This window comes from Mustela lutreola, chromosome 10 (assembly GCF_030435805.1).
Source record: "Mustela lutreola isolate mMusLut2 chromosome 10, mMusLut2.pri, whole genome shotgun sequence".
In the NCBI taxonomy this organism is placed as follows: Eukaryota; Metazoa; Chordata; class Mammalia; order Carnivora; family Mustelidae; genus Mustela; species Mustela lutreola.
The window spans coordinates 85,400,168-85,427,265 of record NC_081299.1 but is presented as its reverse complement, the minus strand read 5'-3'; the positions used below and the strand labels follow the sequence as shown (position 1 = coordinate 85,427,265).

The 27,098-nt window shown below is 38.3% G+C and overlaps 2 protein-coding genes across 3 annotated transcripts in view; one reads left to right on the top strand and one right to left on the bottom strand.

Moving 5' to 3' along the window:
• SASS6 (SAS-6 centriolar assembly protein) overlaps nt 1-16,027 on the top strand; it is a 45,342-nt gene extending 29,315 nt beyond the window's left edge. The window contains exons 15-17 of the mRNA XM_059138076.1: nt 11,491-11,588; nt 14,057-14,151; nt 14,254-16,027. Of these exons, the coding sequence (XP_058994059.1) occupies nt 11,491-11,588; nt 14,057-14,151; nt 14,254-14,360 (300 nt within the window). The 3' untranslated portion in view covers nt 14,361-16,027. The remainder of the gene's footprint in view (nt 1-11,490; nt 11,589-14,056; nt 14,152-14,253) is intronic.
• A 342-nt stretch (nt 16,028-16,369) lies between these two features.
• The window catches only part of MFSD14A (major facilitator superfamily domain containing 14A), a 42,178-nt gene continuing 31,449 nt past the window's right edge, over nt 16,370-27,098 (bottom strand). For both annotated transcript variants that reach the window (XM_059138078.1, XM_059138079.1), the window contains 4 exons: nt 21,483-21,595; nt 19,880-19,977; nt 18,607-18,770; nt 16,370-17,569 (listed from right to left, as the gene is read on the bottom strand). In XM_059138078.1, the coding sequence (XP_058994061.1) occupies nt 17,363-17,569; nt 18,607-18,770; nt 19,880-19,977; nt 21,483-21,595 (582 nt within the window). In that variant the 3' untranslated portion in view covers nt 16,370-17,362. The remainder of the gene's footprint in view (nt 17,570-18,606; nt 18,771-19,879; nt 19,978-21,482; nt 21,596-27,098) is intronic.

The following is a 27,098-nucleotide window of genomic DNA, read 5'->3' as shown; positions in this document are numbered from 1 at the left end:
TCTGATACGTAGTTTGCAAATATCTTCTCCCATTCTGTCAGTTGTCTTTTGGTTTTGATAACTGTTTCCTTTGCTATGCAAAAGCTTTTGATCTTGATGAAGTCCCAATAGTTCATTTTTGTTAGGGTTTAAATCTTGCCTTTATCAAGGTGAATTGGGTCAGCCACTGAAACAGACAAAAAAGAAGAAACCTCTAATTTTCATGTTTCAGTTCCTCCACTTGTAAAATGGAGCAGTAATTTTATCTTCCTTGCTGGATTATTGTAAGAGCTAGGTGAGTTAATACATTCGCTTAGAATAGTGCCTTGTACGTGATAATTGCTTTATTATGTTATCTATTATTAATAAAATACTTGAATATATAAATGAAAGAGTAAGTTGAAAATGTATATAAATCAAATTTATGAGATTTTCTTCTACCTCAGCTTATGGTCACAATCACTGCCTACTTTGGAGACCACTGATCTAGCTAGAACTGTGCTGGCAGCTATAATCATTAAAACATGCTCTTTTTAGTCGAAGTAAAAAAAAATTTATTTCATGATATGAATCTGTGATATATGTGATGTCTTTAAATGTTTCTGTTAAAATTTAATACTTTTGAGGCGCCCAAGTGGCTGAGTTGGTTAAGCAACTGCCTTTGGCTCAGGTCATGATCCTGGAGTCCAGGGATTGAGTCATACATGGGGCCCCCTGCTTAGCAGGGGTCTGTTTCTCCCTCTGACCTCTCCCCTCTCACGCTCTCTCTTATTCAGCATCATGTGGGGCTCAATCTCACAACCCTGAGATCATGACCTGAGCTGAAATCAAAGGTTGGTTGCTTAACTAACTGAGCCCCCCAGACAACCCTCACTGAGAACTTTTACAATGATCAGATTTCATCCTGGAGATTGTGATGTGAGAGATTTTTCTATAATGAGAATGTAGTGAAGATCAGAGGATTGATTTATCTTGATAATGTTTAGCCCACAATGTATATTCAGAGACAGATTTTATCTGCATTCCTCAATTCAGTTAGCCACTTTATTCACCAGATGGTTCTAAATTAATTTTTGCTTATTTTCTGTTAACTATTTAAAAAATAATATATGAACTTAGGAAGCTTCCACTTGTACAAGAGGATATAGTGTCTAAATGTCCCTCCTGTGGTTTCTAGTTGTCACTTCAGAGAAGGTCACTATTAGGAGTTTCTTTGATATATTCCAAAAATATTTAAGGCATATGCAAGGATATATGTGTGTACCTATGTATGTACATTTGTAATCATCAGGGTTTGTATATTTAACGATAGTACATGCCTACTGTTCTGTGCCTTACTTCATTCAACAGTATTATGGAATAGGTCCCTTTTATGTATCAGAATGTTTTTGTTATTTAATAACTACTTACTTTATGGATGGACTATAATTAATTTAAGTAGTGCTTTGTTAATGGATGATGAGTGATGTTGAGCATGTTTTCATGTATCTGCTGGCTACCTGTATATCTTCTTTGGAAGAATCATTCAGATTCTCTGCTCATTTTTTAATCAGATCATTCGTGTGTGTGGAGAGGGAGTGGTGTTGAGTCGTGTCACTTCTTTATATATGTTTGATATTAACTTATTGGATGTATCATTTGCAAATTTCTATTCAGTAGGTTTCCTGTTTTGTTGATGGTTTCCTTTGCTTTTCAAAAGCTCATTATTTTCGTGTGGTCTCAACAGTTTATTTTTGCTTTTATTTCACTTGCCTTCAGACACACATCTAGAAAAATGTTGCTAAGGCTGATGTCAAAGAGATTACTGGCTATATTTTCTTCTAGGAGTTACAGTTCCAGGCCTCACATTTGGGTCTTTTTTTTTTAAAAAAGATTTTATTTATTTATTTGACAGAGATCACAAGTAGGCAGAGAGGCAGGCAGAGAGAGAAAAGGAAGCAGGCTCCCTGCTGAGCAGAGAGCCCAACGCGGGGCTTGATTCCAGGACCCTGAGATCATGACCTGAGCTGAAGGCAGGAGCTTTAACCCACTGAGCCACCCAGGTGCCCTCACATTTGGGTCTTTAATCCATTTAATTTTTAGGTATGACGTGAATGTCATCCAGGTTTATTCCAGTGCATTGAGCTGTCCAGTTGTCCCAGCACCACTCGTATAAGAGACTCTCTTTTGTCTCACAGTATATTCTTACATCCCATGCTATAATTTAATTTACCATATAAGGATGGGTTTATTTCTCTGTGCTCTATTCTGTTTGATTGATCTGTGTGTTTATTTTTGTGGCAGTACCACACTCTTTTACTACAGCCTTGTAGTATTATCTTGAAATGTACCTCCAACTTCATTGTTTTTCTCATGAACTGCTTTGGCTATTTGATGCCTTTTGTGATTCTGTAGAAATGTAATTTTTTAAAGATTCTATTGGAGAGAGAGAGGGCGCACGAGTAGGGGTTGGGGAGTGGAAGAGGGAAAAGGAGAAGCAGGCTCTTCATTGAGCTTGAAGCCTGACTCAGGGCTCCATCCCGGGGGTATTATGACTTGAGCCAAAGTCAGGTGCTTCACTACCTGAGCCACCCAGGTGCGCCTCTGTAGAAGTTTTAGTATTATTTATTATAGTTTTGTGAAGAATGCTGTTAGTATTTTGATAGGGATTACATTGAATCTGTAGATTGCTTTGGGTAGTGTGGACATTTTAACAAAATTAATTCTTCCAGCCTGTGAATATAATATAGCATTCCATTTGTTTTGTCTTCAATTTCTTTCATCAGTCTTTTATAATTTTCAGAGTGTGTGTCTTTCACGTCCTCAGTTAAGTTTATTCTTAGGTCTTTTATTTATGGTGCCATTATAAGTGGGTTTGTTTTTTGTTTTTAAAGATGCTTCATTTTCATCTATAGGTGTTATTCAGTGTATCTAAAAATTTTTTTTTAATTTTCTTAATTGAAAGAGGGAGAGGGAGTATATGTACATGCACATCAGTGGGAGTGGGGCAGAGGGAGAAAGAAAAACAGACTCCCCGCTGAGTGTAGAGCCTAACGTGGGGCCTGATTCTAGGATGCTGAGATCATGACCTGAGCGGAAGTCAGATTTTTCAGAACCAGAGCCACCCAGGTGCCCCTAAAATTTTATTGATGAGCTTCAGAACTTTCCAGCTACAGTTTAAGTCAGATTATTGAGGTATCATTTACACACAGTAAAATTTAACTTTTGTAGTGTACTCCATTTAAAAAAAAAATCTGGCAAAATACATATAAAATTCATTGTCTTAACCTTTTTTAAAGATTTATTTATTTTTTATTTGAGATTGAGTGAGCATGAGTAGGGGGACAGAGAGAGAGAGGGAGAAACAGCCTCCCTTGTTCTGAGTTCCTTGTTCCTTGCTCTGAGTTCCCTGTTGAGGGAACTCAACAGGGGTCTCAATCCCAGGACTCCAGGATCATGACCTCAGCCAAAGTCAGATGCTTAAACGACTGAGCCATCCAAGTGCCCCTTAACCTTTTTAAAGTTTAGAATTAAAAATTGTGTATACACGGGCAGTGATGTTAAATACATACATAATACTGTGCAACCATCACTACCAGCCATCTCCAGAGCTCCTTCCATCTTGTAAAATCGAAACTCTGTACCCATTAACCAGTAATTTCCCAATTTCCCCCATGCCTCCCAGCTCCTGGTAACCACAGTTCTACTTTCTATCTCTATGATTTTGACTGTTGTTATAAATACCTCATATAAAGTGATCTCACCATATAGTATTTGTCTTTTTGTGACTGGCTTACTTCACTTAGCATGTGTCTTTAGATTTCATTCCAGTTGTACCATACAACTGGATTTGTTCAGTTTGGATTTGTCAGAATTTGTTCCCTTTATATGGCTGAATAATATTCCATTGTGTGTATGTCACACATTTTGTTTACCTTTTGATGGACACTTGAATTGCTTCCATGTTTAGCTGTTGAGAATAATGCTTCTGTGTACATGGGTGTACAAATATGTCTTCAAGCCCTGTTTTCATTTCTTTTGGGTATAGAACCAGAAGTAGAATTGCTGGTAGCAGCTTAAAAATTTTTTTAAATATTTTATTTATTTATTTGAGACAGAGATCACAAGGAGACAGAGAGGCAGGCAGAGAGAGAGGGGGAAGCAGGCTTCCCGCTGAGAAGAGAGCCCAATGTGGGGCTCAATCCCAGGACTGTGAGATCATGACGTGAGCTGAGGGCAGACGCCCAACCCACTGAACCACCCAGGCGCCCCAGCAATTTTAGTTTTTTGAGTAACTGCCATAATGTTTTCCATTATGGTTGTACCATTTTGCATTCCCACTAATAATGTCCAGGAGTTCTAGTTTTTCCACATCCTTGCCAAAACTTGTCTTATTTATTTATTTTTAATGGTAGCCATTTTACTGGGTGTGAGGTGGTATCTTACTGTAGTTTTGATTTGCATTGCCCTAATGATCAGTGATGTTGAGCATCTTTTCATATGCTTTTGGCTATTTGTATATCGTCTTTGGAGAAGTGCTTCTTCAGATTATTTGAGCACCTTTTTTTAAAGCTTTAATTCCAGTTACTTACCATAGTGTTATATTAGTTTCAGGTATACAGTATAATGATTCAGCACTTCCATACATCACCTAGTGCTCATCACAAGTGCTCGCCTTAATATCGCTACCAGCTGTTTAGCACATCCCTTCATCCCCACTCCCTCTGGTAACCAGCAGTTTGTTCTCTATAATTAAGAATCTATTATTGGTCTCTCTCTCTATTTTTTTCTCTTTGCTTATTTTGTTTCTTAAATTCCATGAATGAATGAAATCATATAGTATTTGTCTTTCTCTGACCTGTTTTGTTTACCATTATAGCTGCACCATGTTATTGCAAATGGCAAGTTTTCATTCCTTAGAGCTGAAGAACACTCCATTGCATACGTATACCACATTTTATTTATTCATTCATCAATTGATGGACACCTGGGCTGCTTTCATAACTTAGCTATTCTAAATAATGCTGCTGTAAACATAGGAGTGCCTGGAATTGTTTTCCTAATTTCCCTTTCTGCTGCTTCATGTTTAATCTATAGAAATACAACCAACTCTGTATATTAATTTTGTATCCTGCAATTTTACTGAATTCATTTAATCTAATAGTATTTTTTGTAGAGTCTTTAGGGTTTTCTATCAGTGGTATCATGTCATCTGTAAATGGTGATTGTTACCACTTTGTATGCCTTTTATTTCTTCTTGTCTGATTGCTCTGGGTAGGACTTCCAGTACCATGTTGAATAAAAGTAGCTAGAGTGAACATTCTTTTACTGATCCTCATGTTAAGGGAAAAAGTTTCAGTTTCCCACCATTCAAGATGATATGGGTTTGTCGTATATGGCTTTTGTTATGTTGAGGTATGTTGTCTCTAAACCCAGTTTGTTGAGAATTTTTATCATGAATGAGTATTGAAGTCATTAGATGCTTTTTCTTTTTATCTATTGAGATGATTGTGTGATTTTTGTTCATGTGGTGTTTCACATATTGGTTGATTTGCAGATATTGAACCATTCTTGGATCCCAGGAATAAATCCACTTAAATGGGGTGAATGATGCTTTTTTCCTTCACCTGAGATTTATTTATTTATTTATTTATAATAGAGATAGCTTGCAAGCAGGGGGAGGGGCACCGGGAGAGGGAGAGAGAGAATCCACAAGCAGACTCCCTGACTGAGCTTAGAGCCTGATGTGGAGTGTGATTGATGCTTTTATTATATTATGGTATGTTGTTTGCTACCTTTTGCTGAGGATTTTTGTATCTGTGTTCTTCAGGGATGTGACCTTTAGTTTTCCTTTTTTGTAGTGTCTTGTCTTGTAGGGTTTATTGTGACAGTAATGCTGGCCTTGTAGAATATATCTACATATTGAAGCTTCCTTTCTTCTATTTTTTGGAATAGATTGACGAGAAAATAGACATTAATTCTTCTTTAAATGTTAGATAGAATTTGCCTGTGAATCCATCTGGTTCTGAACTTTGATTTGTTGGGAATTTGGGGGTTTTGGAAGATGTTCTTTATTTTAGAGAGCATGAGTGGGAAAAGGGACAGAGGGAAAGGGAGAGAGAGAGAATCTGAAGCAGATTCAATGCTGAATGCGGAGCCTGACGTGGGGCTTAGTCTCAGAACCCCGAGATCATGACCTGAGCTGAAATCAAGAGTTAGATGCTTAACCAACTAAGCCACCCAGGTGTCCCAGGAATTTTTTGATTACTGATTTAATTTATTGACTAGAAATTGGTCTCAGCTGTTCAGATTTTCTCTCTCTTCTTAATTCAGTTTTGGAAGATTGTAGGTTTTTAGGAATCTGTACCTTCTTGGTTGCCCAATTTTTGGCATATAATTTTTCATTTTGGTTTCTTATAATCCTTTGTGTTTCTGTGGTGTTGGTTGTTACTTTCCTTTCTGATTTTATTTATTTTGTTTCTCTCTTTTTTCTTTATGAGTCTCGCTAAAAGTTTGTCAGGTTTGTTGATATTTTCAAAGAACCACCTGATTTCATTGATCTCTTTCGGTGTTTTTTTAGTCTCTGTTTCATTTATTTCTGCTCTAATCTTTATTTTCCCCGGCTTGGGCATTGTTCTTTTTTTTTTTTTTTTTTTCTTTTGTCTTCATTTGGATTTTTGGTTTCTTTTTTTTTTTTTTTTTAAGATTTTATTTATTTATTTGACAAAGAGACAGTGAGAGAAGGAATACAAGCACGGGAAGTGGGAGAGAGAAAAGCAGGTTTCCTGCTGAGCAGGAGCCTGATGAGGGCTCCATCCCAGGACCACCTGAGCCAAAGGCAGATGCTTAACAAATGAGCCACCCAGGCGCCCCTGTCTTCATGTGGTTTTTGATTTCCTCCTTTATTTCATTGACCCAGTGGGTATTTAGTAGCATGTTATTTAAGCTCCATGTGTTTATGCTTTTTCCAGTTTTTTTTTCTTGTAAATTCTAGTTTCGTAACTGTTGTGGTTGATACGATTTCAGTCTTAACATTTATTGATACCTGTTTTGTGACCCAATATGTGATCTGTCCTGGAGAATGTTTCATGTGATTTTATTTTACTTTACTCTTTTAAAGATTTTATTTATTTGTCAGAGCACACGTAGGCAGAGTGGTAGGCAGAGAGAGAAACGGACTCCCCGCTGAGCAAGGAGCCCGATGTGGGACTCAATTCCAGTACTCTGGGATCATAACCTGAGTCAAAGGCAGATGCTTAACCGACTGAGCCACCTAGGCATCCCCATTTCATGTGATTTTAAAGCAATGTGTATTCTTTTGTTTTGGGATGGAACATTCTATATGTATCTGTTAAGTCTATCTGGTTTAATATGTTACGCAAAGACACAGTTCCCACTTAATTTTTTGCCTGAATTATCCATTGATGTAAGTGGGGTGTTAAAATCCTCTACTATCATTGTATTACTGTCAATTTCTCCCTTTACATCTGCTAATATTTGCCTATTATGTGCTCCAGTGGTCAGTACATAGATATTTACAATTGTTGTATCCCTTTGTTGGATTCATCCCTTTATTATTCTTTATCTTCTTTATCTTTTGTTATGCTTTAACATCTGTGTTGTTTGATGTAAGTATTGCTATGTAGGTTTTATTTCGCTTCCGTTTTTGTGGAATATCTTTTTCATCACTTCAGTTTCAGTCTTCATGTGTCTTTAGATCTGAAGCAAATCTTCTTGGGAGCAGCATATAGATGGGGCTTGTTTGTTTCCATTTTGTCACCCTGTGTCTTGACTGGACCATTTAGATCATAGCATTCTGGATTTTTTGTTTTCTTCTTCAGCTTTATTTCAGTTATCTGGGTAGCTTTTACTCAAGGGGTAGTTCAGCCCTTCTATAAAGCTATGTTCCTTCATGGCTCTTCACTGAATGCCTTAAATACTTGCCAAGGACTTTCAACTTTATCTCCATGATCGTGAACCTTGGGAACTGTTCAGATTAAATCTGCCATCTCTTTTTTTTTTTTTTAGTCTTTGGAGATTTGCCCTATGCATGTGTCTAGTGCTGAACAAAAACTCAAAAGCGAGGGGCGCCTGGGTGGCTCAGTGGTTAGGCCGCTGCCTTCGGCTCAGGTCATGATCTCAGGGTCCTGGGATCGAGTCCCGCATCGGGCTCTCTGCTCGGCGGGGAGCATGCTTCTTCCTCTCTCTCTCTGCCTGCCTCTCTGCCTACTTGTGATTTCTCTCTGTCGAATAAATAAATAAAATCTTTAAAAAAAAAACTCAAAAGGGAACCATGTGCAGATTTCTAGAGGTTTTTCTCTTTTTATATTTTTTTTAATTTTATATTTTTATTTATTTGAGAGAGAGTGAGCAAGTGAGCATGAGCAGGAGGAGGGGCAGAGGGAGAGGAGAGAGAATCCCAAGCAGACTCCACAGTGAGCATGGAGCCTCTTGATCTCCCAACCCTGAGATCATAACCTGAACCTGAATCAAGAGTCAGACGCTTAAATGACTGAGCACCTAGGAGCCTCCTTATAGCTTCTTGCTTGTCAGAATTCTGCTCTGCAACTTCCACTCACCCCAGCCTCCCTAAATTCTGATCTTGATCTCTTCCACTCTTAGCAATTATGTTTTACCTCTGTACCTGAATTTAGATAAAGTGCTTCCACTTGGAAACCTGGGTCAGTTGTAGGGATCACACTTCTCTCAAAGATCACAGTGGTGTACTACCTTTTTTTCAGTATTTGAGACCATTCTTTTTATTTTGCCCAGTTTTGTAATTTATTACGTTTGCCTATATCTTATGAATTGATATCTGGTACTTAACATTTCTTACTCTTTCATGTTTATTTTTCTATAAGGAATATTGGAAAATTCTTTAAAAAATTCACTTTTAAAACTCCTTTTTGCGTTTAAGTTATCATGTGAAATGCATAGATTAATGTAGGGAGAACTAATAACTTTGGAATACTGAACATTGATAGTCAAGTACATTATTAGCCTATACTTTTTTTTTTTTTTTTTAAAGATTTATTTGACAGAGATCTCAAGTAGGCAGAGAGGCAGGCAGGGGTGGGAGAAACAGGCTCCCCATTGAGCAGAGAGCCTGATGTAGGGCTGGATCCCAGGACCCTGAGATCATGGCCTGAGCCAAAGGCAGAGGCTTAACCCACTGAGCCACTCAGGTGCCCCTACTTTTTTTATTCGTAATTTTAACCAATAGTTTGTACCTATCTGCTATTATTGTGAGTTTTTACTAAAAATAGATATTTCTTGTTTTCTTGTGCCTTTTCCTTTTGTATGCAAGTAGTCAGTTTTTTAAATCTATTAGTTTGGTGACTTAATATGTATACCTCTACTTTTAAGATACAACCCATTTATAGGTTTCCGGTATGAAACCTCAGTCGTATATCTTTAGATTTTTGTATAGATTCTTGGATTACTTTTGATTATTTTAAAGATTTTTTATTTATTGTTGGGGGCGGGGAGAGAGAGAGGAGGGGTGGAGGGAGCTGGAAAGGGAGAGAAGCAGACTTCCTGCTGAGTGCAGAGCCTGAGCCTGATTATGATCTGAGCCAAAACCAAGAGTCAGTCACTTAACTGAGCCACCCAGGTGGCACTACTTTTGATTGCTCTGAAGTTCAAATTCCTAGCTTTCATTTAGAATCCTTAAATATAACAGCCTTTGAAAATTCTTGAAAGAATTCTCAGAATGCATGAGGTATATGCATAATTGTGGTAAGTAGGGAGATAACTTTTAGAGCTGTGACACTTCCTTAAATGTACAGTTGAGGGGATGCCTGGGTTCATTAAGCGTCTGCCTGCAGCTCAGGTCATGATCCCGGGGTCCTGAGATCAAGCCCTGCATCAGGCTCCCTGCTCAACGGGGAGTCTGCTTTTCCCTTGTCCACTCCCCCGGCTTGTGTTCCCTCTTTTACAATCTCTCTCTCCGTCAAATAAATAAATAGAAAATCTTAGAAAATAAATGTAAAGTTGGCCCTTGAACTATGTTGGGGTTTGGGGGCATTGACCCCCCCCCCCCACATTGTCAAAAAACTGCATGTAACTTTTGACTCCCCCCAAACTAAACTACTGTATTTTTAATATATATATTCCTATATATCTTTTTACCTCACCCCTGACAAATGTATTTTATATTGTGATTGAAAAGTAAGAAGTTGCCAGATGATAACAAGCAAGGGGAAGTAGAGGAAAGAGGCAGGGTAGGCTGGAACAGCAGGACTTTCCTGTGCTTTTGGCGCTCCTCATCCCACTCCCTGTGTGTGTGAGGGTTAGTTCACTGAAGGCTTGAACTGAGAGGCAGGCAGTAAAGGAACCAGCTCTGGAGAGCGATTCTCGCTCAAGTGGCAAGGCCAGTTACTGGTCCTACTTGGCCAGGGAGCACAGAGTGATACCACATCACCAAAGAGTCCGGGGGAACTCCACAATGACAGGAAGAAGCCTGCAGTGCAGAGCTGACAGCAGGGAGAGGTGCTGTCGGCCATACTGAATGTTCTCCAAGTGGACGGGCAAAGAGCCCAGGGATCTAGCAGCTCACAGCCTACCAGCATTTCCTGTAAGCAGGAGCTGCCGGAGGACCATGTAGAGAGTCAGGTGGGTCAAGCCAACCCAGAGAGATGGTAAAGGTGCTCTGCGGTCCTCTAGACATTGCGTAGAAGGAAATTTTCTACATTTCTGGGTACTGGATAATGAGTGTTAATCCAGGATACAGTTTTGCTGACTTTGGGTGGGGATAAGGAGATTTTTGGTACCTCATTCTACTGTACTGTATTTATTGACCGATATCTGTGTTTAAATAGAGCCCTGCAATTCAAACCCAGGTTGTTCAGCTATATTAACGTTTGTTTTGTTTCAAAATAATTTTTTTTTAAGATTTTTATTTATTTATTTGACAGATCACAAGTGGGCAGAGAGGCAGGCGGCAGGGGTAGGAGAAGCAGGCTCCGCGCTGAGCCGGAGCTCGATGTGGGGCTCGATCCCAGAACCTTGGGACCATGACCTGAGCTGAAGGTGGAGACTTAACCCACTGAGCCACCTAGGTGCTCCTCAAAATAATTGTTAAGAGAATCTTTTTTTTTTTTTTTAAAGATTTTATTTATTTATTTGACAGAGAGAAATCACAAGTAGATGGAGAGGCAGGCAGAGAGAGAGAGAGGGAAGCAGGCTCCCTGCCGAGCAGAGAGCCTGATGCGGGACTCGATCCCAGGACCCTGAGATCATGACCTGAGCCGAAGGCAGCGGCTTAACCCACTGAGCCAACCCAGGTGCCCAAGAGAATCATTTTATGCTATCCATCTTGCTTCTATCACAGGAATCTTTTTGACAAGAAGAAAGAGGATTTTTTTGTTGTTAAATCTTCTCACGAAAATGTGCTTGTGTTATAAAGCTCGTGTTGAATCTGTTCTTCTGTGGTCTAGATTTATCAGAAAAAAGATGGAACCACCTGTCTCCATATGGAACTTTCTCGGTTCTCACTAATTAGGTTACATGATGTGTTCTCCATCTTTACAGGTCCAGTTTAACTTGCAGTTTACAAAACCAAATACACCTCTAGGAGAAGTTCAGTCAGGAACAACTGTTAGTATGCCTTGCTCAACTGATAAGGAAAAGTAAGTACTTGTTGGCATAAAATTTAATGTTTGCAATTTTATCCATGCTTGAAAGCTTTGATGCCCACTTATTGTGACATTTTAAGTTGCTGATCAGTGGGATTGAAGTGGAGTTCTCTTTATCTATGAAAAAAAGAGATTTCCCTTTTTTTTTTTAAACTGTAAGAGACAGTTAAACATTTATAAACTTTATTATTTATAAATGTAAAAATTTATTTTTTAAGAGTGACTTTCCTGCATAACTGAACCACCTTTCATCTGTTTGGGGGCAAATACATAGAAATCTTTTAAACTCTATTTAGTGTGGTTTTGTTTTTGTTTTCTTATATGGCTGTGTCTGCCTCTGAAAGCTCTCCATTTTTCTGAATTAATGCTTCCAGTGTAAAGTACTCTGAGAAGCCAGCTATTTTGATTTTATTTATACTTTAAATATTTATTTATTTTAGAAAGAGAGAGTGCACGACTAAAGGGAGGGACAGAAGGAGAGGGAGAGAAGCTGACTTCCTGCTGAGCATGGAGTCCAAAGGCTCAATCTCAGGACCCTCAGATCATGACCTGAGCCGGAACAAAAAGTCTTACCCTTCACCGAATGAACTACCCAGGCACCCCAGGAGTTACCTATTTTAAACTGCTAGAATTCTTCACTAAGAATAAGGCTTGTGAGATTGTCCCATACCTACCAAAATAAGCTTTAATTTTATGACGTATTCTGCCTATTCAGAAATCCCTTCCTATTTTTTAGCTCTTATACATGGGTTTTACTTAGTGAGGTTTGTTCCGTCAGTGAGTTGTGACTGAATTAAATAGCTCATGAAAATTTGTCTCTCTGGGTAGTCTCACTGGTAGTCTATACATGTTTGTACTATTTTTTTCTTACCATTGTGCTTCTTAAAAATTAATCATTTTAAGACCTGTCTGCTGGCACTCATTACCATGAGCTAGCATCATTCAAGTATACTGCGGAATAAATTACTAACAGTTCAAAAAGGCTTCTTATCCCCATTCTCTGGCTTTCATTCATTGGCTTCTGTAAAACTGTCACCAGTATGAATATTACAAAAGTTTGGGAGCCTCTCAAAAAAAAATTTGAAATCTTGAAATGTATATGTTATATTTAATCTTAAAACTTGTTTAAATAAGAGGCACATCATTTGTAATCCCTGTTAATGGTAGAACACCATGTTTATATATTTAACTGTGTCATATACACCAAGCACAATTTTACTTGCAGAAAATATCATATTTGTGGTACAAAAACCAGACATAATCATGTGTCCCTAAAATTAGGACTGTTCAGCTATTTTGAGTGTTTTTTGTTTGTAATTGGTTTTTTCCTGTATTTGTTTTTAGGAAAAAGTGGCAATGGGTATCAAAAGTTTAAAAAGTTAAAATTGAAGGAAATACCTATTCACTCACTTAATTCTTTTCTGAAAATTGGAAAAAGACCACTTAATTTTAAGAATGTACATTGTTTTACAAGTGCCTTTAAACTCTTGTGCCATAGAACTATTAGAGAAACTTGACACTGGACAGATTTAGAAAAAAGGAGTATGGTGATAGAAGGGGGAAAATACAACTAGGTAAATGCCCCCATATTTTTCTAAACTTTTGTATTTGTATTCATCTGACTAGAATTCATTATTTATTTATTTTAATAGTGCATATTAATGACGTCTTTGAAGTACTGTAAAGTTCTGAAGAGCTTTTGGCAAAGGAAAAAGTTTACTCTTTAATTACTATGTTTTTAAAGTAGGCTCCATGCCTAGTGTGGAACCCAATGCAGGGCTTGAACTCACAACCCTGAGATTGAGACCTGAGCTGAGATGGATTCAGAGGCTTAACTAGCTGAACCAACCAGGTGCCCCTTACTCATTTTAAATACGAGATAGAAATGGTTAAATGATACTCTTGAAGCATGAACATGTGTTTTCATTCAGCATGTATCACTTATGCATTATGGTTTTATGGTTTCATAGTACTAGCATTTTTAGTTCCCCATATTCTTTATCTTAGCTCTTCGACTTATTAGTGTTATTTATGATAGTCTGCTGTTCACTGGGAAGGGTACTTTGGCTTATGGATAAACTGCTTAAGAAACCAGTGAAGAATGACTTGTTTTGAACAAAGCTATAAACATAGTTAGATTATTATTATTTTTTTTTTTTTAAGATTTTATTTATTTGTAAGAGAGAGAGAGTGAGAGCGAGCACAGGCAGACAGAGTGGAAGGCAGAGTCAGAGGGAGAAGCAGGCTCCCTGCGGAGCAAGTAGCCCGATGTGGGACTCGATCCCAGGACGCTGGGATCATGACCTGAGCCAAAGGCAGCTGCTTAACTAACTGAGCCACCCAGGAGTCCCACATAGTTAGATTATTTTATATATAGTATGTGTTTGTAGATTAACAGTTAATGTTGATGGTTTATCTCAAGTGAAAATAAATTTTAAAATAAATACTACTTTCCTTTCAAGTGGTGCAAATGTAGGGCTGGAATCCAAATACCTGAAGAAAAGGGAAGACAGCATTCCTTTACGTGGGCTCAGCCAAAACCTGTTCAATAATCCAGGTGAGAGGACAGTTCTGAAATGGATTTGACAGTGGTTTAATTGACTATATTTTATGTAGAACTAAGTGAATACAAATAATCTTTTTTTGTCCTCATTTGCAGACCATCAAAAAGATGGCACTTTAGGAGCATTACAGACATCTTCCAAACCTGCAGTGCTCCCTTCTGCATCTTCAGCGTATTTCCCTGGGCAGTTAACAAACAGTTAATGCTAGTGTTGTCTTTAACTTTTTATTGAAATTTTATAAATTCCCATGGTTTAAAAATGTATGCGCAGCATAGATCAAAATTCTAAGCCAGCAAATTTCAAAGTTTACTTGAGCTTACTGTATTAGATTGTTTGGATCCTTTTTAACTCCTGCTGTTGTTCCACGGCAAGCTAGAGGAGCCAGTTTGTACTTGGGGGATTCGGAGTGAAGATTCTGAGTAAATGACGCTTTTTCATTTGTGAACATGGTGTTTGATAGAATGATAATATGAATTCTATTAAATGAATCCTTAGAAATTCTCAGAATTTCTGAGGGAAAAGTTGATCCTCATAAGAGACATTCTAGTCATTGAGGATCTGGGTAAATGAAAACCTGCTTAGATAGAATATGAAACCAAAGACTATCACTAATTCATTTTATCATTTCCATTGGTAAAATAAAAGTTTTAAGTTTGACAACAAAATTATGAGGGAAAATGATTATCTCTAGAGATATCTATATTATTGATATTTACAATAAAGGGGAAATCCTAAAATTACCTTCAATGAAATTAATCCTTCATAGCAAGTAAATACTTTCTTTGCAGCATCTTTAAATTAGCTATTGAACAAGTCTAACTAATTCTGATAATTTTGATAAATTAGAAAAATAATTTGGACAATGTTAACCTTATTAAGTATAAAGTGCTTTGAGCTGCAAAGTTTATAGGATTTTAATGCTTCCTGGAAATCTATACTTACCCAGTTTTTCTCTCATTTGGAGTTTTATTAGTTTGTTATTCAGTTAAACCTGTATTAGTGGAATGTTTTAAAAAGTAGTACAATACAAAGTACTTAAAGAGCATCATGAATATTCATTGTTTTTTATACTAATCATTTTAATGTTTGCTTAATAAGGTAGGCAAAGTGAGTAACTGCTAGAAGTTACAATTTTTTTTTCTTCTTTGTAACCAACCCAGTTTCAAGTAAGAATTATTTGGAGAAAAATTAGGTTCTAAAATTTCACCCAGACTCAAAGGGTCCCATTTTGTTTTCTTACTGATGATCACCAGGTACAGAGCAGCATTGTCTTATGAAATGTATAAATCAATTGTTTATAAGGACTGCTAATGCTCATCTGATATTTAACAAACTATTTTCAAGGACCTTACTACATAGATTCGGAAAGAGAATTCAGTATATGAATATCAATGTTATTAGGTTTATGGTAAGACAAAGAATTTAGTATTTGGTCGTATTTTTCTGAAGCTGTGTTGGTAGTTGCAAGCAGTCTTAACTAGGGGATTTATTCTAAAAAATTAAGTAACCATTACTGGGTAGTGACTTATGTATGACTTGTCATTTCAATATACTGTATGAGTATTAGTAAGAATACTTGGTTACAGTGAATTGAAAGTATTTAATAATCTAGAAAGTAGCCTCTTGGTGATATTAGAATCTTTCCTGTAAATATTATGTAATATATAAAAACATGACAGGGTTTGGATGGGATTTAGGGCATACAGGTAGTTCTTTTTTATTTGAAATTGTTTTGCAGTGTACAGCTGTACATGTGTTAATAATCACAAGGTTGCACTTAACATATTTCTATAAACTGAGCTTTGTTAATAAAGTATTTATGGAGTATGATGTGTATATAAAAATAAACAGCATTGATCTGCAGCTGTTGATGATGCTTAGAATTTAAGTACTTCCATTTAATTTACGGACTAAGTTTCCATTTCTTTTGTCTTCCTATGGGAGTATTTTGTAGTGAGGGGGGAAAAGGGATTAAAGGCAAGATGGTGTAAAGCTTTGATTTGTTACTGTAAAAATGATTATGGTAACAAATAAAGCCAACAGACCTTACAGGGAATCACAGATCAAGACTTTCTTTAAAAAAAAAATCATTAAAATATTTAATTTTATTAACAGAATATTTACATTTCTTTTAAGACCTTATTTAACCATAGTGAATGTTCCAAGTTTAAAAAGCATTGAGCAATAACCACACACAAGATGAAAACAGTGTAAACTATACAATACTTTATGTACAATTTTTACAAAGTAACACTTTTTAAATAATATAACTGGACACAAAAATATACACTTTAGAGAAATTCACATCAGTAATTGTATAAAGCTCTCTTCTAGAGTCCTGAAAATTTAGGACAAACATTAGCTCTGTAAATAAAGTGTTACTGTGACAGTCCTGAAAGGCCACTATATATATTTATCTACATATAGATATCACATTGACATTTTCAAGGCTACCAGCTTTACTATATAATTTTTAGATTATGTATTCAAGTGTTGAGGTTCTTGTGATTATGCAAACATTAAAAGAATAGTGGTATAAGTAGCTGGGGAACAAACCCGAGCCAGCGTTTAGATTTACAGACTCTACCCCAATTTAAATTCTAAATGGCTGATATTTTCTCATTTCAAAAACAGTGGTGAATGTTTAAAATAAAATTACTACAAACAAGCTTGAAACATGATTCAGATTTAGTACAATTTTCTTAAAGTTTTTTTTTTTTTTTAATGCAAACAATTCATTTACCATTTCTTTACTTTAGTGCATCTGCATTAAGGCTTTGAATTATTTGACCCAAGATTTTACAATGTTAAAAACGAACAGGTCCATAACCATACTACCTACTCTGTCTCGCTGTGAGTCAGCATAGAGTTAAAGCTCAACACCTGAAGGAAATGGTAGCAGAGACGTTGCTAGTATCTAAGAAGGTACGTATATAGTTTTTAATTAAAGGATGTATAATAAAACAAAAGCTAGTGGCAAGAAATTGGTGCTAATAAACAAAAGGTTTCTTTTCAAAAGAAATTGTAACATCTTTGGAAAACTGTCCGGTTCTGGTTCTTTCTTTAGTTCCCACGGAGTTCATGCAGATACATTTCTTAAGACAACCTTAAAGTACATTGTAGATGGAAATGGAATGTACATCCAGAACTACAGGTGAAAACTAAGACCTGGGTGTGATAGAAAAGTCTTCCTGATTTCGGTCATCACACATTTGTGTCCTGGAGTAAAGGTTCTTTGGCCTCTCCTGGCGCTTGTGTACTATGAGGATGGCTGTGACCGCCACAGTGCTTTCTCCAACTGCTGGACCGTAAGCTTAAATTGGTATGTTCTGGAATAAACAAGGCAACAAGCAGAGCCAGCAGTACTGAACAGGCTCCAAAGAGGAAGGGGGGGCCAGGGATGATCGAATTCTGAGAAAGAAAAAGATAATTAGGACTTTTGCGCTTAAATCTCCACTCTTAAGAAACTGCTTCTTTTTAATAATCAGATTGCTATGAATTGTAAGCCAGGGTCTTCTCTCTTTCCTCAGAGCCACAGTAAGAAAATGCATTTGCTTTTCAGGAGAAAGGGACACTATCGTACTCTCACTATAAAATTCTGAGGATAACAGCTGACCCAAGAAACAGAGCCACAAGAGTTTTTCAAAAACAGCCTATCACTTGCAGCACAGAATCTGAACACATCATATGGCTCATGAGCCTTCACCTCATTAGTTCAACAGGAAGATCTCCAAAGTAAAATTAAGTAGTATATGCTATGTCAACCACAGTAGTGGAATCAATGACCGTTTTCTTTGTTTACAAAAGCAAACTACATTATCTAGTAACTGTGAGGGAAACACAGTTAATGCTGTTACCTAAGAATCAAAAGGCTTTTGTTTTAGCCCAGATATGTTCATTCTTAACAAAAACTTGCACAGCCAGTTTAACCTAGGTATAGCCTACAAACAAACATTCATTTTTATTTAAAAGATTTTGGCTGCTCTGCTATACAAGCCAGAAACTGATGAGCTGTTTGTGTTGGCTAAAGATACGATGTCTGCCGTTAATGTTTTCAGTTGTAAGGAGGGAAAGTACAGCAAACAGGTGAGCAAAGATGTGAATCAGCACCTAACTGCCATTTGCTGCAGAAGGCAGCCTCACCTGGGGACCTCGTGCAGCACACACGTCCCCGAGGAAACAGTGGTACACACCGGTGGCTATTAACCATGCCATGAGGTGTAACATCATGAACTAGAACAGTTTGATAATTCTTAAATTGACGAGGGGAAAGGTATGTACAGCCGATTTCAAAAAGAGGTATACAGGGGAACATAGTCCCTTCAGCTTTGGTTTTTAAGTGCTGTAGATCTAAAATAATCTCACATAAAAGCCTAGGTGACCAAAACCCATTCATCTTTCAACCCAGCCAAATGAACTGCATTTTTATCAGGTGAATGAAGAAATACCTGTTCGAAATGGTGCTGTGGGCTTGTGTTTGTTCCCAAGTCTGTTCCTGTCATTGGCAATTCTTTAAGTTCCACATGGAATATGTAGAAAATGAATCCATAAAGAGCTGGTCCCAGACCATTGCACAGTCCTCGAATTCCTGTTATCATTCCTTGAACAACACCTAAATTGTTTACACAAATTATGTAATGCACCGTTTATTTTTTTCCTGCCCCAGAACCAGACAAAAGTCAATCTAAAACCAAAGTTCTCATCAGACACTAGCAGTTTACCAAGATGGTATTAACAAAGTACTTAGAAGCCATGAGCTCTACAAAGTAAGTTATCTGATAAAATGTGAGATCAGGTAGACCCAACCCAAACATAGGTCTAGTTTAAGCAAGTGGGCAAAAGCACTTTATTTCCCTTTAAAACCTCCCTAGTTAAAAATCAGGCAGGAGTTCACAATCATTAACTGTTAAAAACCTGCCCCTAAGCAGCTACTTAAGACCCTCTGAGTCAAATACAGAGTTTGAGTTTTGCTTTCCTCTGCAATCTTTTCTCAAATCTAAATGCAATTTGCTTTGGCCATAGGCCTTTCCTTCCTCACTTAATCAACCATGTGATCGCTGCCCCTCTTTTGTAACACTCCCTTTTCCCCTTATGACTAGAATAAACACATCCTTTTCAAAGAATTATCTGTTAGCATTTTGAGAATTAAATATTCCTATCACAAAAGCGTTAAGATAAAAAATGTTTTCTATGGTCTTTAGATGACTGAAACCTAAGATTTAAATAAAAAGGTTACTTAAGCCCAGGATGTCTAGCACATCATAGCAAACCCATAATAGTGAACATAAGGTGGCCAGCCTACATCACTAGATTTTCTAGCGACAGAACAGGTAGGGCCCCACAGATGAGAGACATGGTTACAGATATATCCACCAAAGGACGATACCTTGGAATCTGCTTTTCCTTTTTTTTTTTTTTTTTTTTTTAAAGATTTTATTTATTTATTTGACAGGCAGAGAGAGAGGAGGAAGCAGGCTCCCCGCTGAGCAGAGCCCGACGCGGGGCTCGATCCCAGGACCCCGGGATTACGACCTGAGCCGAAGGCAGAGGCTTTAACCTGAGCCACCCAGGTGCCCCAAATCTGCTTTTCCTCTTAACAGTGAAATCAATTTTAAATTCTTTACTTTGAAGATACACTTCCCGTACGGAGGAAGGAGATAGAAAATAGGATTTGAGTATTCTGTTCTTTGAAATAATTATCATGGGTTCTTGTCAACTCACCTTGTTGATCAGCATCGGCAGTTCGTGAAACCAGGGCACTGACCGCTGGAAAGGTAATGCTAGACATGGCCGCCACCGCCCCGGCAGCCCACATCATCCTGTAACCAAAAGCAGCAAAACAAAAATATATTCTTCACTGTACCTGTCAGTCAAAATATACACTTGAATTCAAGTTACTATTACTGCAAAGTGGCTGTGGTACAAGGAAAAGGAGAACTGTACTTGGTCTATTCCTTCCTTCCTGTGTGACTCTGGGCAAGTCACTCTAAGGTCTGAGCAGCGGGTGGGGATGGGAAGTGTTGAGAATACCGTATGATACACATACAGAAACAGCATTACGAGTTTCCCCAGCCAGTAAGACTCTGCAGGCCGTGCTCCCACAGACTTGTGCTTCAGTGTGATGCTACTGAGCTGACCTAAGCCTTGGATGTTTTGGCCTTGAAACTTGTAATAAGTGTTTTAGATCATTAAAATTGTGAGTGCCTCTTCGTAAAAACTAGTCTGGAAAACAAAACATCCATCAAAACACATTCTTGGGGCACCTGGGGGGCTCAGTTGTTAAGCATCCGCCTTGGGCTGAGGTCATGATCCCAGAGTCCTGGGATCGAGCCCCACATCAGGCTCCCTGCTCAGTGGGGAGCCTGCTTCTCCCTCTCCTGCTCTCCCTGCTTGTGTTCCTGCTCGCATGCGTGCTCTCTCTCTCTGTTAAATAAAATCTTTAAAACAAAACAAAACCACTCTTGATGCTTACTCCTATTTGATCCAAACAGAGGTAGTATGTTTTGGGGAATGAAACCTGAGTGAACCAAGTTCAGTCCCATCATCCTGAGCATGAAGGCGCAACTGTGCAGCCCAACCTTGACCTCACTACAGCCATCACCCTGCAGGCCACCAGACTTGCAAGAAAAGGAAACAGCCTTCTCTCTGACAGGAAGCTGGGGCCAAAACAATAGGGCTTTCTCAATGAACTTCTGGTCTGTCATCAGTAATGATCACTGATGTCACATGTTTTTTTCTAACCAGAAAAACAAAGAAGGTAAATAACACTAGCTTCCAGGGCTTTGCTACTTTGAGATTACATGTTTTATCCTAATGACAGACTGATACAGATTAAATGCTCATTAGAGATTTAAAAACGAATCTCATTTAAAAAATCTGTCACATAGAAAATGTCACACCCCTCTACCCTCAAGCCATTCTAGAATATACAAATACACAAATGAGAAATCTGTATTGTATACATTTTGAGAGAAAAAAGGCACAGTAAGAGATGGACTAAAATCTAGTAATATGCCTTAGATAAGAAGCAAATAAAAGTCTGTCAATTAGGGGCACCCACGTGGCTCAGTTGGTGGGGTGTCCAACTTGATTTTGCCTCAGGGTCCTGGGATCAACGCCCCGCAACCCCCACCCCAGGCTCTCCACGCAGCAGGGAATCCACTGGGGATTCTCCCTCTCTCCCTCTGCCCCTCCCCCACTCATGTATGCTCATGCTCTCCCCTCTCTAAAATAAAAATCTTTTAAAAAGTCTGTCAGTTATACCTCAACAAAGCTGGAAAAAAAGGGGCAAATATCAAAATCTTAAAAATTAAAATATACCTACCAAGGTTCTGAACCAAAGCCATACCATGCCAGCTGTAATATTTGAAATCCCAGACCCAATAAAATGGTGTTCTTATTTCCAATTGACCGCATAAGTAAACTCAAGACTATGGTCTAGAAAAGAAGAAAAACCAGAATGGAATGGTTTATCAGGAAAGAACTTTTTAAAAATAAAAATAAAAAATACTTGGTGACATCCTTCAATCTGTAATATAAAAGGACTACCACTTTTCTACATTTTGGCATTTTTAGCAGTTGCCCTGAATATATCTTGAGACTATTACTCCAGGTCAGATAGAGCAAATGAAAGGTCCCTTTGCTGACACAGATCCAGATCCAGGGAAGAAGAAAAGTGAAAACAGAAAAGTTGAACTTTCTATTCAGTACATTTCTACTGACTGCTTATATCAGAAATTGTAAGCAGTAGCATCAAAGGTCTGAACAGATGATTTGGGGATCCTGGTTATATAACTGCTTTAAAAGTTTTTACAGGTCCAAGTTAATCCAAAATGCTTATCCTCCCACTAAACAGTACAAGAATTACTCTCTGTCCTTCACCTAAATTACTGCTGAAAGCATGATGCTTTTACAAATAGTAAACAGGTATAGTAAGTGTGATTTGGGAAACATACAGTATAGGAATGTAGCCTTTGGAAAAACAGCCTGGATCATAATCTTGGCTCTAACTATGTGACCCTGGGCAAGTTACTTCACACTGAAATAGTTCTGTCTCTTATAAAATGGCAATGAAGAGTACCTACTTCAAAACTCTGTCATGTAGGTTAGAGGAGGTATTTACAAAATGCTTAGCACTGGGCTTGGCACACTGTAAGTGTTTAATAAACAATATTATGGGTTGAATGGGTTTTCTTTTCTTTCAAAGCGAAAAGAAATTCAGCAATGATTTGGGGACATGAGAAAGTATTTCTTGCTATTTTTAGAAAAAGATCTTATATCTTTTTAAAAATTTGTATCTCCCTCTACCTACTGTTCCCCCTGCTTGTGCACTCTGTCAAATAAACAAACTCTTAAAAAAAAAAATAAATAAATTCTTTAAATTGAGGGTGCCTGGTGGCTCAGTCAATTACAATCTGCCTTCAGCTCAGGCGATCCAGCAGTTCTGGGGTCAAGCCCCACATTGGGCTCTGGCTTAGCAGGGTGTCTACCTCTCCCTCTCCCCTGCACCCCTACCCCCACTCATGCCCACACTCCCGAAAAAATAAAAGCTTTAAAATAAACAAAATTCTCTAAATTGAAATAACCATTTAAGAGCTTAATCTGATATAATCACAAGCCAGTGGAAAGCAAATGAAGAGCCCTGTAGGAGTTCTTGAACAATTAAGACTCCTACTAGATTTCTTCTCTCCGATTTCCCCTTAAAACACTAGCGAGTGTAAGAGTTCCACAAGGTATGGAACCTTGCTGGATTCCGTTCTTCTCAACAACCACAACCACAAAAGGGAACTCAACCCGATTAAGCAGTTAGCAAAGAAAAACTTCCTGTATACAGGACACCCTAATTGAGAACATTGATTTTCTCCCAAAAGGCAGGAACTTCCTTAAGTATCTGTAGCTTTGTATCCCTAGCAGCTACTGTATGTTCTTAATATTTACAGAAAACGTGATTTTTAAATATGTCAAAATAGTCTCAATAATGGGATAAACTGGGGCGCCTGGGTGGCTCAGTAGGTTAAGCCGCTGCCTTCGGCTCAGTTCATGATCTCAGGGTCCTGGGATCGAGTCCTGCATCAGGCTCTCTGCTCAGCAGGGAGCCTGCTTCCCTCTCCGTCTCTCTGCCTGCCTCTCCGTCTACTTGTGATTTCTGTCAAATAAATAAAATCTTAAAAAAAAATAATAGGATAAATTTCTTAGTGTATACAGTGTACTAGACAAGAAAAATTATTTGGTGTACCTTAATTTAGTGTAACTCATTTTGTCCCAAATGTTAAACAACCAATTTAACCAAGGCGTATATAGCTAGTTAACAGTTAACTGACATCAGTTTTGGTCTGTTAAGCAAATATATGCCAAGTTCCGACTATATCCCACTGCTATTCTAGGTCTAAGGGAACTGACCCAAGGGTCAGAGAACAGGTCAAAGTACTGGTCAGCAAACAAAATACCGCATCTGGGAGGGAAGATGGACGTAAGTGCACTGGTTTAGAAAGATCATTGCAGGTTGTAACTGCTATGGAAAAAGATGAAATGGGGCAGTGGAATAGAAGTGTTGCTTGAACCAGGATGGCCAGAGAAGGCCCTTCTGAGGAGACAGCTGAATGGGGAGGGAAGTGACTACGTGAGTATCTTGGGGATCAGAATACTCCAATAAGTGGTAACTGCAAGTGCAAAGGCCCTCAACTGGAATATATTCAATAACAGGGATTATGGACACAATGAGGTCATGTTGAGTCCAGGTTTTTTTCTGGTTGCAAAGGAAAATAAATTTTAAACAAGAGGATTAAAATTTCACTCTACAGGGGCGCCTGAGTACTTAGTCTGTTAAGTGTCCAACTCTTGATTTTGACTCAGGTCACGATATCCAGGATGTGGGATCAAGCCCTGCATAGGGCTCCCTGCTCAGCATGGAGTCTGCTTGAAATTCTCTCTCCCTCTGCCCCTCCCCCTGCTCACACTCACTCTCTCTCTCTCTAAAATAAATAAAATCTTAAAAAAAATCACTTTACAAAAATTACTTTCCCAAGTGGCGAATAAACTACAGGGAGACCAGATGGAGGCAAGAGCCATGGCTCAGACTGGCTCCTAGTATCAGAGATGGGGAGAGATGCTTCAATTCAGAATGGATTTTGGAGACAGAGGTAACAGGAGATACCATCTAAGGGATTATGTGGTAAGGGTAAAGAAAGGCAAAAATCCACAAATATGACACCAAAGTTTGTTGTGGCCCCAGCAACCGGGAGCATGGTGATGCCCATCAACGAGGTGAGCAGTGCTAAAGGGAAGGAATCCAGATTTCAGTTTTGGTTATGTCAAGTTTAATTGCCCAACACGTGTCAAACAGGAGCTCAGTCAGGGGCCAGCCTAGAGGTAAAATCTTAAGAGGTCACCAGCACATGGAGGACTAGATAAGAGCACTGAGGAAGGAAATATGTCCAACAATAACCCTGCACTCACATAAGCTTTTATTTAGTGCAAAAGTTAGGCTTGCGTGCCTCCTGGCACCAAAGAAGTGATGGGGCCTAACAGCCCCAGAGGGGACAGCAAACATTTGGCTCCCACTGGAAAGTGTGTCTGTCCATGTTTCCAAATCTTCTCATTTGGGGGGAGAAGCTACAAACACGTATTTTCATATACCCTCCCAATCTTTAAATGGTTACTACTAATTTTTAAAGTAAGTATGTACGTATGATTTATTTTAAGATTTTGTTTTTTTAAGTAATCTCTAAACCCCATATGGGGCTCGAACTCCCAATCCCAGGACCAAGAGTCACATGCTCTACCGACTGAGCCAACCAGGAGCCCTTTTTAAAGTTAAAGCAGAAAAATAAACAATGGCTTCTAATTTAGCACTTAACTGAGTTGCGGGCACCATACAGGGTGCTACAGTGACCAAGATGAATGTCACTGACCTCACTCACAGGCTACTCTTCCTACAATCTACCAAGGCAAAAATAATCAAAAATAAACAGAGGTAAAAGCAACAGTACAGTGTATTCTGTACAATGACAGAGCTATACCTCAGTTAGTATGGGAACTCAGAGAGAGGACACTTAGCGTAGAGGGTGGGGAGGCAGAAAGACCAGCAGGAACAAAGGCACAAGGGCAAGCAGTAACACGAGCAGGCAAGCAACAAGTGTATACTTGACATAAATGAGAATACGAGACAATTCTTCTACCTTTGGAATTATATTATACTTAACATTTTAGTTCATTTAATGACAGCAACATAATGATCATTTTATCTATATATACTACATAATTCCATTAACCTGTTTTTTGAAATGCAACTAATTTTCTCACTTTTTAAAATGTGATTCATCTCAAAAATGGTATTTCTACATAGGCCTCAAAAACTAAATGGTTACTTAGGGACCATACTCCTTGTGGGCTGTGTATGTAACAACTGCTGTATGTCCAGTGCTGGCTGGCTGGCGGCTCATATCCTCCCACGCTCCAAGCACTGCAAGCGCTCCGCACACATGCCCAACCATACATACCCCCTCCTGTATCCACAGCTATTTTCCATCTTGTTTTTTTAAAGATTTATTTGACAGAGACAGACACAGCGAGAGAGGAAACACAAGTGGGGGAGTGGAAGAGGGAGAGGCTGGCTTCCCACTGAGCAGGGAGCCCTGGAGCAGGAAGCTAGTTGTGGGACCCTGGGATCATGACCTGAGGCGTTTAATGACTGAGCAATCCAAGTGCCCCTGTTTTCCATCTTCTACCCTTTGTGCTAGGTGCCCTCTGCTGAGCAGAGAGAAAATTTCCTCTAAAGCACCTTCACAGCACTCCAGCAGTGTTACTGCCTGAATTTCTAAGGCATCTGCAGCTTCTATGATCAGTGACATGTGAAACAGCTATTCGTCTCTTATGTGCCATTATAGTAGATGTTAGCTTGTTCTCTTCGTCTAAATCTTAAACAAAATATTACCAAATATAATCTCAGCAATGTATGAAAAAGATAAAACATCACGACGGGGTTGGGTTTATCGCAGGACTCAAGGTCGGTTTAACATTTGATAATTCCTCAAGATCAACTCTTACTATTTGTACATTTTCCTTGGTGATATACCTTAGAAAGGTGTTTTTTTAAAAAGCTATTTTTACATATAGGCAACAATATATTTTCCCCAAAGCTGAAGTGCACTTTTCTGACAGCCAGAAATGCACATTTAAATGCAACATAATTTCTGTTTAAGGAGCTTCAAGATAAAATAGGAGTTAGAATGGATATTAAAGAGAAAACATGATATAAGGAGCACTGGGTATTATTTAAGACTAATGAATCACTGACCTCTACCTCTGAAACCAATAAATATGTTAACTGAATTTAAATTTCAAAAAATTAATAAAATGGAAGTTAGAAATAGTACTTACTAATACTCAATGCCATATGAATGCAAGTGTGAGGCAATGGATATATTATAGAATTTAAATTTGAAACTTATCACTAAACCTACCAAAAAATTCGTAAGTGATAAGATCTGCAGAAGGAATCCTACACCTAAAAGATGGTAAAACATCTAAGAGACCTATGAAATGCAACCTGCCTTTCATTTCCTGAAGAACAGAATAAAACAGAGCTGCAATCTAGAAGACTAGATCTAAGATAAGAAAGAATGTTAGATTAGATCATCTACATCTACAACTAAGCCAAGCCAGAGAGGAAGAAATGGGTGGGACTTTATTCACTGAAAGGAGAAAGACTGACTAGAGAAATATTCTGGTCGCCGGAATATACTACTTGATCACGGAAAAGAGATTTGAGGCCAAGATGAAAGAAATACTCCTAAGAAAATCCAAATTGCTGGTTGATTAATATCTTATTTATCAACCAACCACTGGCTACCAACTGCATTTCCAGGGTAAGTACTTCACGTCATTCCTCTGCTCAAAACCCTCTAATGGCTTCCCATCTTTCCATTAAGTCTCAGCATAA